Source organism: Apus apus, chromosome 2 (assembly GCF_020740795.1).
Source record: "Apus apus isolate bApuApu2 chromosome 2, bApuApu2.pri.cur, whole genome shotgun sequence".
In the NCBI taxonomy this organism is placed as follows: domain Eukaryota; kingdom Metazoa; phylum Chordata; class Aves; order Apodiformes; family Apodidae; genus Apus; species Apus apus.
This window is the reverse complement of record NC_067283.1, coordinates 9,675,944-9,694,121: the sequence shown is the minus strand read 5'-3', so window position 1 is coordinate 9,694,121 and position 18,178 is coordinate 9,675,944. Positions and strand designations below refer to the sequence as shown.

At 38.1% G+C, this 18,178-nt stretch overlaps 1 protein-coding gene across 3 annotated transcripts in view; it reads left to right on the top strand.

The window, feature by feature from the left end:
- The window catches only part of PTPRN2 (protein tyrosine phosphatase receptor type N2), a 657,265-nt gene that overhangs the window by 565,054 nt on the left and 74,033 nt on the right, over positions 1-18,178 (top strand). For all 3 annotated transcript variants that reach the window (XM_051609993.1, XM_051609992.1, XM_051609994.1), the window contains one exon: positions 2,126-2,320. In XM_051609993.1, the coding sequence (XP_051465953.1) occupies positions 2,126-2,320 (195 nt within the window). The remainder of the gene's footprint in view (positions 1-2,125; positions 2,321-18,178) is intronic.

The window sequence follows — 18,178 nt, the reverse complement described above, 5'->3', positions numbered from 1 at the left end:
GAGTTTCTACACTGTTATACTTCTTCCAAAATCTGCTAAAAGCAGGGATTTTAAATTATACTACTGCAAGGTCATTTCAAGGTCAGTAATAGCCAATTTGGTCTAGTGCTATCATTTCTTATGATGTGTCTGATCCTTCAGAGAAGAGGAGAGGGTTTTTTTGTCCCTATATTAAAAAAAAAGGTAATAACATTTTTTCCTATATTAAAAAGTCTTGGGTTTAATACTGATAGTTTAACTGATCTATCAATCAGAAATATATGCAACTCAATTTCTAAGTATTTTTGAAGTTTTTTCCCTAATATTTTTCCTGTTAAGGTCAGTAGGAAGTAACAAAAATACCAAGTGACTTAAAACATTTTAATCAATTGTGGAAAACTCCTACTTTAAAAAAAAAAAAAAAAAAAATTAAAAATACTTACATGGCATGGACAATATTAATAAAGATACAAAATGCAGTGATGGGGTCAAGTAGCAGTTTCACTTGAATGGTCTGCATAGTTATTCAATAATTGAGAGCACATACATAACCTGTGCTTCCCAAACTTCTGGTGACTGTGTTTTTGTAATAGACAACAAAGTATATCCTGTTTATATATGATACAAGGTTTGTCTCAAGGTGTCTTAATTTGTACATAGTTTGTTTTCTGTTTTTTTGTGGGTTTTCTTGTTCCACACCATAAAATAGTAAAGTGTCACATAAGCATCTCTAATGGTGAGTCAATCAAAAGCTTTAATAGAAGAAAATGTTTAGTTGGGTCTGTAATCATTGCTATGTGGAGGCAAGAGGAGCCTCAATGTAGTGATTTCAGTGAGTTTGAATACTTGTTACTGCATGGCTGAGGATCCCTCTTCAGTGTCCTAAAGTCTGCAAGGTTAAAAAAGCCCAACATAGTCTTAAAGTCATTTTTTTTAAGCTGTTTGAAAATAAGATTTTATTGCAGATGATATATGGAGGTTTTCAGATCATCCTACTGATGTCATTTGGGCGGCAACTATATTATCAATGAATAAGAAAACAGGAGCCATGGCATTTCAACAGTATGAATTCTCCAGACTGTATTATTTGGTTAGCCTGAGGCGAGAGACTGTGCTCTTAGTACTCTGTGCAGAATATGTAATCTGAGACAAATATGTAACCACACCATGTGTGCAATATGTCCAGATACTATGGACTAGTTGGGCTCGCTGTGCGCCGCAGGCAGCCAAGTACCTCCCGTGGACAGTAGACATATGTTTAAAAATGGTAATTTTATTATGCTGTCTGGGATTTCACCACACATAACTGATTATCAAAGCATTATAACAATGACGGTGTAACTGTGTGTCTGTGTATCCCACTAGAGTAAGAATTTTATACTGCAAGAAGTTAGTTTTACCAGCAGGATTTTCTGTTGCCTAACCAGAATTCTGTATTTCTGCATGGAAGCAACTGAAAATGCATATTCCCAGTGCAAACTATTCCAGTGCTTTAACATGACTTGTCTTAGTGTGTGATAGCTTGAATTTTCTTTCTTTGCCAAAGCTGCTGTAACAATACAATGATAGATTTCTGCTTTTATTCTTCATTAATGTCATTCTTCATCCTCTCTGCCCCACATCACGGAGGAAGTGTTATGAGTTTGCTGTTTTAATGAAGAGAAATGAGGCATCTATCACCTAGGATTTCTGCTGGAGAGCACATCAATTCAGTTGCCTTGAGCTTGCTGAGTTTGCATATCCAGGGCCAAGTAGTGCTTTCAATTATTCCCGTGCAACCCCATTAACTTCAGGAGGTTGCGCAGTTCAACAGTGACTTCGCAGAATGCAGGGTCATATTAGGAGGAAAAAAGGATATCTGATAGAGGAGTCAAGCTTCCAAATATTCTTTTTGGTTATCTAAAAAGGAGATGAGCATACAGTCATAATTATACTTTTGAAAGGGTAGTGTAGTCATTGTATAGTAATTGCATTGAGTATCTCTTTGTAGCTGTGCCTAACAGAACAGACAGCCTCCCAAAAATCACTGCAGTGAGGGGGAAAACACTTCCAGCTGGGAAACATATTGTAAATCATATGTCTTTAGTAGACTGTATCCTGTAATTACTCTTAACTGTAGGTTGTTTCTTCCCCTTTCTCTCTCTAGGAGCTATGCCGTCAGCGCATGGCAGTGAAAACATCTGATCGCCCGGAGCCCCTGCACGCATCTCGAATAAATAGTGTTTCTTCACAATTTAGTGATGGGCCCATTCCCAGCCCCTCGGCCCGGAGCAGCACGTCGTCCTGGTGTGAGGAGCCAGTCCAGTCCAACATGGACATCTCCACCGGTCACATGATCTTGGTAAGGTAGTTTTATCTTCACGGCAGGAGAAATGTCAGGATTTAAAGTACCTGCTCAGCATTTGGAAAGAGATAACTTTTAAAGAAAGGAAAGCTGTCCTTTTGCAGGTTAAAAATATTCCTGAGCTTTGTTGGTAATCTTGGCTTTGTATAATTAAAACTAAAGGGATTTTAATTTCCATTTCTTCTTCGTTATATTGTGGCTTTTTTTCCTCTCCGGTGAGCATTGTTTTATCTTGGATGTAGGAGCTGTTTGTGTGCTTGCCTTAAAAAAGATAAGCCTTGTGTTATCTTTTTTTCCTGTTTATTTTATATTTACCTCAGCTGGGACAACGGAAGAAAACTGCTGAATTTCTCATTAGCTTGCTGCTTTTCCTCGTGTACCTTTAGTGAGCCGAGGTATCTGAGCTGGGAAAGCAGCAGACTATTAGTGATATGGAGCAATTTATTTTTCATTACCCTTAGAAAAGAAAAGGGATTTGAATTTTGAGGCTAGCCTGATTTTTTTGTCCTTGGCTGGACTTCACTCCAAGCTGGATCATTTCTATGTTCGAAATTACTCAAATATGTTCTGTTAATGGAGTCTGCATTGGTTACTTCCAAACATGACTTGTGACCAATATCAGTGTGGAAGATGGATACGTGAAGCAGCCCAAGACCAACAGAGTCCAGTTGTGACAGGCTGCAGCTTGTTTCTGTCTTTCTGTTAGTGTCCTGCTGAGAGAGCTGTAGAGTAATACCCCTTTCTTTGTGCTTTGTTTTCTTCCTCCTTTAAATATTTACTGTCTTGGTAGAGTGCATTTAAGTTAGCTGAGAAGAAGTTAGGTGATGGTGAAGATGATGAGCCAGGCTTTATTTTGCTTTCTGTATTTGATTTCTGCTATTTATTAGTATGGTTGATCTAAAGTAAACACCCTTTTCAGTTGGTAGCATTGCCATGCTTTGGGAAACTTCCCTGTTGATTTATTTATGCTCTGCTGAGATGACTCACCAGTGGGGTCTCTCAGAAGAAAAACTTCTCTTCACCATGCTATGCTTTAGGGACATAATTTTTCAATTTCTTTCTCTCTCTCTTTTTCTGGACTTAAATTGGAAAGTAGTACCTTCTCAGGTATTTTTCAAGTTCTCACAAGGCACCTCGCCCAACGGAAAATGGTATGAAGTTGGGCAAAACCCAAAGAGCTAATTTGACCTCAGCCAAGTTACTGACCTTCTTCAGCCTTGATCAGGTCAGCTATAAAACTGAGCGAAAGCAGGGCAGTTTTGTAAACCAAATGCTGCATCAGAGTATGTCATCCTGAGTAAATATTTCTTCTCCTGACCCTGCCTATTCTCACCCTCCCCCCTTGAAAAGGAGTTACTTAAGTATTATGTTAAAATCTGGTATACAAGTGCAATTTGGAAGGATTGCTCCTATGACAGAAAGTGTGTGTTATATTTTTTACTGTCCCACTTTTGCCTAACCAGAATTAAAATTCACTTTATTTCCTTTCATAGTTAACAGAAATGCTTGGGTAAAAAAGAATTACTTCAATTGCCTAGCCTCAAAATTACTACAAACTCCTGAGGTAAAGTATTAGGCAATATATTTTTATGGAGACAAGAGCAAAATTTCCGATGTAGTTGGAAATTTACCTTTATTATTTGCAAACAGTTTCAACTACTTTAAATTGAACAAAATTGTTTTCAAATATATTATTGGGAAAAATAAATAATCACAAAATCAATACTAAAGAAGAGAAATTTTCATACGGGAACCACTTGTTTTGGCTCTGGGAGTCTCTGCAAAATTGCAAGAAAGAATTGTCTTGATAGGGTAATAAACTTTTTTAAATGGTCTGATTTTCAAGATCGCTGGTGTTCAGTGTCCTTAGTTCAGTCAATCCTGTTTAACCCTGAATGAATTCATGCATATGTTAGCCATCTAACAGCATGTGTTACATCTTAGGTGTTGAGTGTTCAAGGAAGGGTAAAAGAAATGCTGTAGTGTTGTGAGAGTACAAACCACACAGAGAGAGTAAAAATAGTTAATTTGTTTAGTCTAAACTGAACAAACAAAGATCAGTGATTCAGGGGAGTGTGTGTATGTTCTTTGAAATACAGGATGGGAAAGAATTGTCCTTAACAGACGCAGATGCGACAATTAGGAAGAAAATATGAGTTAGAATCAAAAGGATACATTTAGCCTGGATATCAGGGCAAGCCTAGTAGGAGGGTCAGGCAGGCAGTGGGGATGTTTACTTAAGGGAAGTAGTTAAACCATAAATTCACAATGTGCTAAAGGAGAAGCAAGGTTTGGTTTACATGGGAGGATCAGCATTGCTCAGCTACAGCACTGAAGCAGATGATTGGACTTGATCAGAAATGTTCATGTTCTCTGTCACTGTGGGTCACACTGAGCCCAGAGAGCTGACCTGATTTATGTTTTGCTCAAACATAAATGCACATATCTGTAATACTTTATTTGCCTGAATGTATGCGGTGGCTTGTTGGATTTCAGCAGTAGAAGAGGCTCACCAGCAGTGAGCTTTTCTGCCCCTTGCCCTGCAGCTACAAGTGGAGGAGAGCAAGGGGCCACTTTGCAACTTTTATACCATTCAGCACCAGAAGTTTTCCAGTTCTTCCCATTCCCTGCTGCCAAGATCGTCTTTTCTTTTAAATTTTGTAGATGTTTTCCATGAAAAATATCTCAGTGCCTAAAAAAGCAACAAGAAATATTAGCAAGGGGACTAGTAAGAATGGCAAATACCATCTGCTTGGCAGGGTAAATGCACTTACAGCTTTGTAAATATGTTTTTCAGCTCCATAGTGTGCAGAGAAGTAGCAGTTAGCTGAGCTTGGGCTCCTCAGCTGTTATTGTTCATAGGTGCCAGCACCTCCCCAGAGAAAGTAAAACAATGACTTACTATATAAAGTGGCAGCAGGAAATATTTTACTGTGATTTATAAACAGAATCAATCTTTAATGAAAGTAGCAGAGGAGAAATCTCTGTGACTGCTGAATGACTCCATGTAATCTTACTCAAAGGTAGCGTTGGTCAGAAACATTTCTGTAAAGCTGTTTAATTGGCTGGAAAATGCTAGCAGGTCATACTTGAAGTGATGTCCAAGCCTCTGCAGCTTTGGGTTTATTGGAGCCTGTCATTGGCCATAGGTACTGTTTTCTTGGAGAATGTACTGCTTGTAGTTAGTCCATCATTTATAGGACTTGAGGTTTGGAGAAACCAGGAATCTTCCAAACCCATGTGGCTGTGGGGCAGTCTCCTCACTTAGTCTGAAACTGCTCTTTCAAAGAGAAAAATCCTGCGTTTCTGCCACATTCCTGAACAGCAATGACAATGTCGCTGCACTGCTGACAGTAGCATGAGGTAGTTTGTGCTGTTGGCAGGAGAAAGCAGGGAGGACTCAGGAAGCCCAGGAGGACAGTGATAACAGCATTCAGAGGGTTTTTTTCCTTTTTCACATTCTTTTTCCTCACATTCATAGCAGGAGGATGGCCCATATGGCACTTTTTGATTCTGTCTTTCTAGAAGATCCAAGCAGTTTGGAAACTGTAATTAGAGGAGCGTGTTTTGTGCAGTGGTGTTTGTGGCACTGACTGGCTGGTTTCAGCATGAGCAACAACAACCAAGTGCCCTCATTTCGGTCACCACTGGTTTTGCAAGAAAACAGTTGTTTTTTCGAAGGTCATAGCAAGGGAGAGAGTAGGAACTCAGAAGCAGATTTTCATCCACTTCATTCACATATGTACACCTATATTTTAAGTACCAAGAGAAGTCCTAATAAAGTGCAACGCTTCCTTTTGCAGTCAAGCAAGAGAGCCAGGGAAGTGTTGAAGGTGTCCATAAGAGGTTTATTCTCCCTGACTTGGGCTCCTAACTTGTACCTACATTTTAGGCACTTAATGAGATAATGTTCTCAACTTGAGTCCACAAATTCCCCTTCTTGTTGAAATGCGTGAGTGGTTATGAGGTTCTCCAGAGAATCAGGCCTCTTGGGAGATCTGTTGTGCCTGCACCATCACATTGACATCTGCAGCTTAGATGAAGGCGTCTCTTTGGTTAGTGCTGAAGCACAGATTTGGCATGTAAGTTAGGTAGATTTGATCCCACATCTGCTTCGTATATTGCCACGCTTGTTTGGCTAAAATAATTACAATCTTTTATGAGTTTTTAAATGAAGAGCAGTACTGCAAGAAGGGAGCGTATGCTTTTGCTGATAACATTTTGAGGTTGTTATCTGAATACCATAGATGAGAGGGAATTTGCAGAAGCAGAAGTGATTTTCTGTGGTTTGGGGTGGGTTGGTTTTTTTCTTTGTAAAGACAGAAGTGCAAAATTTGGAACAGTGTATATAAATTAGAATTTCAGAAAGTGAATTTCCGAAAGATCCTCTTTGGTACTTGTTTAAGCTAGAAGTCTTAGGAATCTTCTTGCTAAAGGTGTGAAACTGCTGTATGTATTGGAAATAATAATAGTCTGTGGCAGTTTGTGCATACAATACTTGGAAGTTTTCTAACTGGCCTGGATGACACAGTGGGAGAAAATAAACTAGAGGCCAAAATTTAGGGCCTTCTATGTAAAAGTTGGAAGTCAACTTAATACCCTTGTTCCACTTGATCCCCTTGTTTTTGGCAATGCCTCCAAAACCACAAGCACTTTCCCCAAAGAGAAGTGAAGGGTGGCTTCATGAGAGAACTTCGTGTCAAAAGAAAGTTCTGGGACAGGTTGTGTCTCAGAAGGTGAGCACCTGAGAGCACTTTCTGAGATGTAACCTGAACTAGAGGCACATGGGGTGGACACCTGCTGCTGGGGAGCCAGTCAATCCCAAGATGTTGAATTTTGCATCTAATTCAGTTTTGATGCTGAATCAATGGCAGGATTGTTGTGGGACTGAGGCAGCAAGGAAGGAATAGTTTCCAAAGTTGAACTTCAGGGTTTTGGATAACACTGGTGTCCTTTAAGCTCTGCATAATAACTTCTTGATGGTTTCTAAGCAGTTTTCTCTCACTTCATTTTTTTAAAATAAACTCTGCTTGAAGTGGACTATATGGGTTAGCTGCTATAGATTTTCTTTTAGTAGAATATAGAAGAGTGTAGAACTGAGCGATAGAAAACCCATTCCAACAAGAAAAAATATTTCTTAAATCCTCCACCACAGTTTGCAGGAGCTCCTTGATATTATTCTTAAAGCTACAACAAAAGCATGAGCAAAAGGCATCTAAACACACTTTTCTAAATAAAGAAACCCCAGCATGTGAGGGCTGATAGCATTGTGCTAGATGCGGGCGTGCTTTCCACCTTGAGCTTAATCCATATAAACATAAACATTTCCTGAGCAAAGGAGCATGGTGCCTGGTGCATGAGTGCAGGGCACTGTCTGGGGACACATGCTGCAGCAGTAATTAATGCTAGCAGGGACAGTGGTGAGGACTGCACATATGGAAAACAAGGTCTTTGTCACAGTTATTGTGTGTTAGAGTATTTGGTGGGTGGTTTAATTTTTTTTTTTTCTCCACCACTTCCTTCTACCTTTAGCTTTAGCCATCTATAAATTTCAAGAATAGAAATACTCTGTTAAAAAAAAAATTACAGCTGAGAAAAAGAAGAAAAAAAAATCCTCCCAAACATGGGAAGGGAAGCAAGTCGGTGGCAAAGTTTAGCTAAAAGCATAAACTCCTTACACGTGTGCCAAGTTGATCTAAATCCCAATTTATCTTTTAACTGCGCCAGTATAAATAACTGTAGGAGTCTCACGAAATGTGAGTCCCAAGAAGGCTTTGGACCTAAAGGCCATTTCATCATGGACAGTCAGATGAGAGGAGTCACAAGGGAAAAGGCTGTTGTGTGTTACATCACTCAGTGACAAGATAGTCAGTATCCCAAAAAGAGATAAATACTCTGGTGGGAAAATCCTTACCCCTCTTTCCCTGAGTTGCCTTGCTTTTAGTGGAGCTGGTTGCCTCCTGAAAGATCTTCTGCTGATGAAATGGTGTCTATTCCTTCATTTTAGTTTTCTTTTGCTCTCTAAATGTTTAAGTTATTTTTAAACATTTGTCTCTGTTTAAAACCAGGACTCGAGATATAGGAATAAAGAAAAGCAGCAAAGAGAAGTGCAAAAAATCCCATTGCATATGAAAAGATATCTACCAACAGAGTCATAAATCCAACAAATTGGTGTATGTACTACATAGATTTAATCAGTAAAACTCAGAAAAACTATTCTTAAACAGGTTTCTTTTTGATTCTTCCATTTTTATTTGTCATGTTCAGTTGCCTCTCTTTTTCTCTATTAGTCTTGTTGAATGGGCCTTAGAAAGTAACAATTACAAGAGTCAGTGCTGAATAAAGAAAAACATTCATCTTGAACACTAACATGAAATTAATTTCAAAATCTTCTTGTTTTGTTTTTTGCTTGTTTTTTTGTTTCTTTTCCTAAATTCTTCCCTGTCAGTTGATTTCCCCAAATGTATTTGTGATTAGAAATACCTTGCCAAATTTCTGAGACTTCATCTTGCTCTGTCATTTGATGGTGAGGTGGTTATTCCAACTTTATTTAAGCTGCCTTGGTCAAACACTTTTAGCCACATTATATCATTCTCTAAGGCTTTTAGTAGAAAGACGAAGAAAACATTTCTATTAATATTCTAGAGTGCTAATTTAAAAAGTGTTACATTGGGAGAAATATTTGTCACAAAACTAGCTTATGTAACTATGTGCACAAAATGAAAAGAAAGGATCATTGCCACGGCTGAAACAAAACCTTGTGGCTATCTGAACTTTTTTCTGTTTCTCCCAGATTTTTTCCATTTCTAGAGAATATCTGGGTAGTGTCAAGGCCAGATAAGCACCAGTTGTAGCAAGTGGCAAGAGATGTTAGGAGGTAATGTAATGAAAAAGATCTGGTTTTTGGTACTTCAGGTTGAAGTCAAGGGATGTTACTGCGTCCTCAGCTGCTTCTGAGAGCCTCATTGGTGGCAGAAATCAGAGATGAACTCTTGTCCAGGAGGTTACTGGTTTTGTCTTTTGGCTCCAAATCCATCCTAAGTAATGAAGTGCTCTTCTCTGTCCTATTGTGCGTACTCACAGAATCACAGAATCACCTTGGCTGGAAAAGACCTTAAAAATCACAAAGTCCAACTGTCAACTTCATGCCTTAAGCTGTGGATAACTCATTGTAGCAGTTAATCATATTTTGGATCTAACAGGTGGAACTGCCTGTTAGTGCAAGTGCTAGAAGGGCACTAGAAAGTGCATGGTTCAGAAGGACTTCTCAGGCCAGAGGCCAAGATGATAATACCTGTTACATCTGGGTTGCTGGTAAAGTCCAGACGTGGGAAGGAAGTGAGCTTTGACTCACTGTGAAATAAAGAAATGGCTCATGAAGGCTGCAAGACATGATGCACCACTAAGTTCAAAGAGTGTGGGGTAAATGGGACTACAGCTTCCCAGCTTCTGAAAATACATACAGTATTTCTGAAAAATCAGTTCAGGATGAAATTGAGACTTGCTTCATGGTACTTTCAAAGAAGGGGCATCCCACTGGCACTGTGTTTTGGGAGTGTTAAGCCAGTTGCAGTTTAAGTTACCTAGGAGAACTGGCATTTTGGAGAGCTCCTCCTCTTCCTGTGGGCTACACCAGCAGAAATTACTGGAAGTGCTCTGGTTAAGATGCTACTGGCAATGAAGGCAGCTTAATCCCTCCATTGATTCAAAAAAGTCTGTTTGTTCTTCAAGACAAAATAAAAAATAAAATAAAATTATGCTTTGCCTTCTGCAACCATTTCTGGGATTAGGCCTTAATTTGGCAGTGCTTTGTGAGTAAAGTATTTGAATTTGATTGGCATATGGGACATCTAAGGTGTAGGATATAGAGAAAATTATCCTGTGATGATCACATTTTGCATATGCATTCACAATGCAGCTGTGGAAACAGTTTTTTTTAAAGGCAATAAACATTAATCTGTGATGTTCACTTGTGAATAACATAGTGTTTGCCATTGCATAAAGGAGGACTGTGTTACCTTTAGTCAAAACTAAGTAAAGCTAGTGTCTACTACCCTCAAATATTCCAATACCACTTCCCCAGCATGTCTTTGCAAATTACTTCTGCTATTATTTTCTGTCTTTTCTATAGTTCTTCCTTTGTTTCAGACTAGAGTAATATGTTTTCATTTTTTCTAGCTGGTAACTCTCCTTCAGTGCTGTCATGCCTCCCTCATCCTCTTGTCCTAAACTCGTGTCCTAATGCTGCATTAGGTTGCCCAGCTGGCCAAGAAAACCCTGTTCATAGCAGGGCAGAATTATGAGTTGCCTCTTATTTCTGAGTGCTTGCTGTACCACTGTGTTGAAGTTAGCATAGAAGGGAGGGGTTACAAACTGCTCACAAGCATCACCTCCTTCAAGCATGACCTGTTACTGCTCTGGGAATTATCCTCTGCCCTTTTCTTTTTGGAATGACTATGGAGGCTGGTGTCCAGGCCCTAAAATGTTTCTGTCCTCAGTCTGGTTAGTAGTAAATCCATTAATGTCTGTTGGAGATGGTTGGTTTCTGTCTCCAAAAGATATTTCTCTGACTATATGTCACAACTGCATTATTTTTAGGATTAATTATGTGAAGGTTTGCCTCCTTCTGACCTGGCTGTTTGCATTATCTAAAATATTCCCATGAACATCCAGTAACCCTGGCTGCACATAGCAACTAAGCTCTAGTAGCTGTCAGAGTGTAGTGAATTGAAGCATGGTTTTATACTTCTTTTATTAAATTTGTGTACACACATTTCTTGAAAGAAAATGAACAGAAAATTACAATGTCTCATTACTGGATACATTATATTTATACTCTGAGCATTGAAGAGAGTTTGCTAATCATAAGTTGTTTAAGCATTTTTGGTTTAAAATTAAAAAGATATTGAACTTGAGAAAACAAATACAGTCAGTTATGTAGTACTGACTAGTTCTTACATTCTTGTCATATTTAATTTAAATAGACTTTAACAGGTTGCAAATAAAAATACTACAGAACTGGCAATGCACACCATGATTTGCGTTCTTGCTGTCATGCAAATTCACAGAAAGAAGGAAACATATTAAATAAATTTGATAAGACCAGGTGGTCTGAGTGAGTAATTTCCCTTTTGTTAACATATTCCCCTTATTAACTCTGTAATTAATTGTACCTAGCTAAGGAAAGCTATGGAAATTGCATTTTGAGATGTATCAAAGCTGACTTTATGCTTCAGACTTCCATGCAATTTACTATTAATGAAGCAAGAGATGGAGGCCCCAAATCTGTAATTATTACTTACTATTTGAATGACAAGTAAAGAATTTTATCAGTACAGTTTCAAATGAAAGGGGATTAGCAGCTAATGTTGAAATTGTTAATCTTTCTTATTAAAATAATTTTGATGAGAGTGTTTAGCCTGAAAGAGGTTTCTGGAACATCGTTTACCATTAAAACATCTATTTTCTGAAGCTCAGTATGATTTTGTCTAAGTTTGACAGCAGGGTGCAAATATTTTTTAAATGAATGAATATTTTATGGGAGTTAGGGCTGTTCATGTGTGAGCTGATGCTGAGCTGCTTGCTGTGTGCATATTCCTGGAATGTGTATCAGGATGGTAGTTCAGTATCTGTCTTACCAAAATGAAGATGTCTACAGAGATAGCAGCAGAAAAAAGCTACAGCAGAAAAATCTGAGAACTGAAATTACCCCAAGGCTGTATCTGCAAATGACTGATTAGCAGGTGAGAGCCCAGCCAGAACTGTGCTCTAGATCTTGGTGATATTTTTATGTCACAGAAAAAGCCTATAATTAGGTTTGGTAGCAATGTTATTTTGTGTTTAGACAGGCCTTCTTACCCCTTTAAATGGTGGTATATTTTCAGTTCTCATGTATTTTTATTAGCGTCATGTACCTTGAGATGAGTATTCAGCAGTGGGTGCCCACGTGCAGCAACAGTGTCCTCTGATAACTATTTGTGATCAGAGATAATATACACATCGTTTAAATGTTAATGAAAACTACTTAGTGTTTCAAGTTTTAAAACTTTTTCTTGCAATAATTGCAATTCTCATCTTTTATAGGAGTGTACAAATGAAGCTGACAAGGCTGGTTTTGCTCCTCAGGATGAGGAAAATGTGAATATATAGTGACAGAAATGGTGAAAAGCAAAGGAGTGAAAATTTGCAAAATTTAATTTGCTGTGTTCTCAGCCACATAATTACTGGAGTTGTATGCTAAAGAATACTATGAGTGTCCCATTATAGGCAAGATATGTCTCATGTCTTTGCTCGTGACAAATATTACCAGTAGAATAGAGGTAAGTTAAAGGCTCTGATTAAGACATGATTTACATGAGTAGATAGACTTTGTGTAACAAAGATACCATCAATGTAACAAATCTCCATGTACCTGCTTTGCCATGAAATGACTTCAAGTTTTACTTCTATGTGGACCTGTGGGAACTTGATTGGGTTCACAAAGGAAATTATAGGTTACAGAACTAACCTTTTTATCTGTAGTCCTACAAGTGTTCCTTTGCAATCGTCTTGCAGACAGGATGATATTGTAGCAGAAAGTGCCATAGACAGTATATTTGCTTCATCCATCAGGCAAAATCAGGGTTTTTCACTTGCAGGTGTTAAATAGCATACCTGAAGAAGCAGTTTCAGTATAAAAGCATGTTTTGTGTGTTATAATTATGTGTCAAGTCAAAGACATCAAGGGTTCTTTTTAATCTGTAAGAATCATAGCAAACCATGAAGACCACAACAGTAAGAGACAATCGCTGGTCCAGGCTGGTAGGCTGGTGTTAGTTAAGAGGCGGAGTTTGTTAAGGATGAAGCTAATACAGAATACAAATCCAAAGCTTCTTTAAATGCAGGAATATTTCTGATGCAGATATTTATCTACTGCTTTAGCAGGAAGGCACCCAGAAGAGTTGGTTTAATTAACCACAGCAACCATACAGAAACAGGAACATAAAAACCCTGAAGTGGTGCTGGCTTCTAGAGGGAGGGGTGTCCTCCTACTACTCAGGTGGACATGTGTGATACCTGCCTGTGAGAAGTGCTTTTTTCTTTCCTCATTGCTTCCTTTCACCTCTTGGTGTCTGTTTGCATTAGACCAGTTTGACTGAAAGCATTATAATGATGTCTAGTTACCATTAATTTAGTGAATATATTAATGTTGCCTAGTAAGTTATTCTTGAATAAGAAAAGTCATTTCAGAAAGTATTTTTATGTCATTTAAAGTTCTGCTCGAGTCAAGAAAACTCTGCAGTATCTGAGAGTATGCACCAGATTTTTGGTCTTACCATATGTATATCCTCACAAATGAATTTTGAGCAACTTTGTCCTACAGGTAGGATTCTGGGGCCTGATATAAGAAATTTTTATTAAAGTCAGTGGGAGCCTTTCAACTCACTTCAGTAACTAAAATAATAATAATAAGCCAACTCTTACACAGCACTTTTGATCAGTAGGCTCAAAGCTCTTTTTAAAGGGCAATATCATTATCCTGTCTTTTTAGTCCAGGATGCTCAGACACAGACGGGGAGCTGTCTTGACCAAGACTAACCTTAAGGTCCCAAGCAGAGCCAGGAGTAGACCTCCATTTTCTGGTGCCACTCTCTGCTCTCAGAACTGATCATATTTGCTTTAATGGAAGAAGGATTGTATAGACGGGTAATACTTCTGCCCTTTTGTGTCCCTCATTAGTCTTTTTTAAGAAAGTACAACATGAAAATATAAAGGGGTTCTGCACCTGGGTTTATCAGATTTGGTTCTGTGAGTTTAGTTTTGCCCTCATTATCTAAGAGCAAACTACTCCTTATTTGAAGAGCTGGCTGTAAGGTATTAAATACACATTGGAAAAGCTTGTCAAAACCATACTGAGAATGTACAGTCTATAGTTAGCTACCTGTATGGTGGAAAAGGCTGCCATCTACTCATTTTTTGCGTCTCTTCTGAATTGATAGATTTCTTCATGAATATATTCCCAATCTGCTCAAACCTTAGCCATTGCACACATGCACATGCACACATGCACTGAATTTTAGGTTCTTTATTTTGCTTTTTCCTTCTGTTTAGCAGTAAGCTGTACTTGTACTGTCTGCTCAAAACTACTACTGTCACTCTCTCAATGTTCTCTCCTTGATTCGGCATGTGAAGGGAAGTGTTCCAAGGAAAAGAAACAGCACACAAGGAAATGTTGACAGTTATCAGTTATGACAAAAAATTTGCTCTTCCCATATAATTTTCTTCATTTGCTGTGTTCTGGTTTTTGTTTCTCTGATTTTCTTTCTTTGCAGTACAGTGTCTTCTTTCATAATTTCACTTCTTAGTTGATCTCTACAGTCTGATCTTGGCTTCGTTTTCTGTCCTCTTGAACATTCTTATTTTGTCCTCTGTCACTTCAAATATTCTTGTCTTGGTATTAGAGCAGTGTTCCTCAAACTTTGTTAAAGTGTTATCCTTTACTGGCTTTCATGGAAACTCAAGAATCCCAGCAGTAGGTGGGGTGCTGTCAGCTTACAGCTTCTAAAGCTTTCTTACCATCACTTCACAATCCTTTTTGAATGCTTTAATGAGAAAAATATTTGAGAATCACTGAGCTAGGCCAGACTCATCTGAAAATCCTATGGAGCACAGATAAAAGGTTACCTACAAATGAGTCATTTCCTCTAGATTTGGGAGCTGCGTATATCATCTTTCTCATGGCCAGCATTGCTCTGTCTTCTACTCCATGTTGATTCAGTGTGGCTGAGGGTGTGACATGGAAAGAATAGGGCAGAAGTCAGGCATGTCTTCTCCTACAGTCATGTCCAGTAAGTCCTGAAAGTACTTTTGTGGAAAAGGGGTTTCTTCACTGCTTACTGTCCTCCCTGGCAGTTAGTCTAACCAAGTTGCTTCTCTGCAGTTTGCAGTCTACAAACATGGAGCTTCCTAGGTCAAAGATGTAGTTCCAAAATGGCCTTCAGTGCGAGGATTTGACCATTGAAGATGTTTCTACACTTTGAAGTTTTCTGTCTCTTACTGTTACAGGAGTTTTCTTTCCCTTCTTTTTCTCACAGGTGACCATATTTTCACAGGTGTCATTAGGCTGTGGGTATAGTGTGGATAGCAAGTCTTCTTGGATTTCATACTACATATTCTCAATTTTCACACAAAATTGTGTGTGTGTTTATGTACAAACTCTCCCTACCAATTTTGATACTCCTTCCCATCCCGCCCCCCCTTTTTTTTTCCCCAAAGCCATTGAACAGTAAAGGGGTTTTCCTCTCTGAGTCATATTTTGCTCCTGAAGAAGCACCTTTTCACTTTTATTCACATATTAAAGAGTAGTAAGAGTATTAGAGCTTTTATCTCTTTGCTCTAGCAGGGATGCTTTGTCTGTAGAGATGATATTTTCCTTTCTACCCTCAAGATGGCCACTGTCTAGTGGAGGCATAATTTACCACACTATCCATCACTTCATGTTCTGTATCACTTTGATGTACTTCATCATGGTTGCCTGGGTTTTCCTAAGTTTTATTCTTCTCTCTGAAGAACTTGACCACGCTTGAAGAGAATTTTTTTAACATGACTTTTTTCAGAATTCCGTATTCATCTCTTGGTAATTTTTATATAAAGTAAATGAAGATGAGTCCACAAGTGCTCTGAAAAGAAACACAGACTTTAATTCATTAAAATCTGAATTTGCAAATACAGTACCCAACTGGGAACCTAAATTTAGATGCTTAATTGAGTTAGCAGGGTTTGGAGAAGAAGGCAGGGAATTTGGTTTTGTGTTTTCAGCTAGGTAATTAGTGTGTAGTAATATCTTTTTAAAGTTCAGACATACAACATCATTAGCAGGCCTATAAATGAATCACAAATATGTCTTGGATTGTGGTGTGATGTTCAAACCATTATTAAAATAATGAAGTGAGAAAAAGGGATCATCTGAAAAACAGGTTTAATGTATAAGAAGAAAGTAGCAGTTCCTGTGAGGATAAAATTGGGCATCAGTATTTATCACAAAGAATCAAAGGACTTGATTTGTATATTTTTTGCAGGTTCTCTGCTACTTTTTATTTGGCTGTGTAGCTTGTGCTTTTGCTTTTTAACAGAGCTACCAGAAACTCTTCCCAAAATGTCTCTGTTGAGTAATACAGCTGACACTATCCTTGGCATCAGTTCCTATACTGCAGAGTTGTCTTTAATGGGGACATTTGGGATTTTATTTTGGTTTGGGTTTATTTGTTTATTTATTTATTTAAGAAATGCCACAAATTATTCCATGCTATTAAATAGCAGTATTTGACTAAGAGGTCTAGCCCCTCGTTTTTTTTGAAATAACGTGCTTCCTTTATTTAAAGGCTTTTGATTATTTAACATTTTTTGTGAAATCTATCATAAGAAGTACAGAAAGCCTGGAAACTGATTTTGGCTAATTAATCTTCAATATTTAGTTTGATATATCTCGTATAAACAGAATCTAACTCAGATAAATTGAATTCCTCTGCTCATCAACCACTTGAATCCTGTACTTCTAAACAAACCCCCAAACCAAAACCTGTTCTGATTTCATTGGAGTCAGAACATTTGGTGTGCTTGAATTACAGAAATACTATCAGATACGGTTTCATGAAGATTGCACAACATTTATCTCTTTCTATAAAGATGATCATGAGAAGAGGAAAAAAACAGTGGTCAAGAAGAATGAGCTCTGGATTTCCCTGAAAAATAAGTGTTTTAGGAGCATATCCTGTGGCCTTGGGAAATTCACTTCAATGTTTCTGCCCTTTTATTTCCCATCTGTGAGACAGCAGTGGTACTTGCCTTCCCTGCAGAAGTAATGTGAGCATTTTCAGACAGTTGGACAGAAGGAGCTATAAAAATACAGAGATTGCAAGGGAGCAAATTATATTCCTTTTATGGTAATCATCTTCTCCTTTTTGTTGAGGTTTATTTAAAGCAAAGTAATTGCAGGGGTGAAACTTCATAGGCATAATTTAGATTTCAAGCAAGGGGGTAGGGAGGAGGAGATGGGGGTGGTTGTATTTTAAGACTTAGAAGACACCATTAAGTAGCTGATAATCCTCGAGAAGGGATTCTTTCTAGAGTGAATTTCTTTATCTTCTGCTATATTTAGAGAGCTTGGTAGACTAAATATTTCATAATTAAGCATTCTAATTTTTAAATGTTTAATTTCCTAGCTACTTTTCCTTTCAAAAGCATACCTGTCTCGATCATTCCCGATTCAAGCAATGCTTAGCATCTCATGTATTTTCCAAGATTTCCTCCAGAGCTGAAAACCTGAGTCAGTCCACACCAGGTTGTATCCAGCCACTTCACTGGGATTTCACTGAGCACCTCTGGCAGCTGGGAGCTGTAAGAAAAGGGATTAGCGAGTGTTTGTCTGACACACACTGATCCCAACACCTGCTGATTGGATTGAAGTAATCCTTTTACAAGTTACAAAACTCTATTATCAGAGCATTAAGAGAGGGGGAGTCAATGATATACACTACATCAAGGATATATTAATGTAGGTAAACAGAACATAGGTTGCCACTGAATGTGCTTGTGAATTACAGTCATTCTTGCCAAAGTTGCACAAAAGTGTTGTTTGATAGATAATGTCATACACTGCTCATGCAAAGGTGCTGCTGCTCTAGAAACCCAAGGACAATAACCTAAAATTATTTTAGATGGCACAACTGTGCTCTCTGTCTACATGCTTCATTGTTTACAAGAATCTTTACGTCTACAAATATAAAATTGAAACTATGGAATGTCATTTTTTATTGTTGGCCCACATCACCATGGAAGTTAATTTATTTCCAAATAATACAACCCATTTGAAGCAAT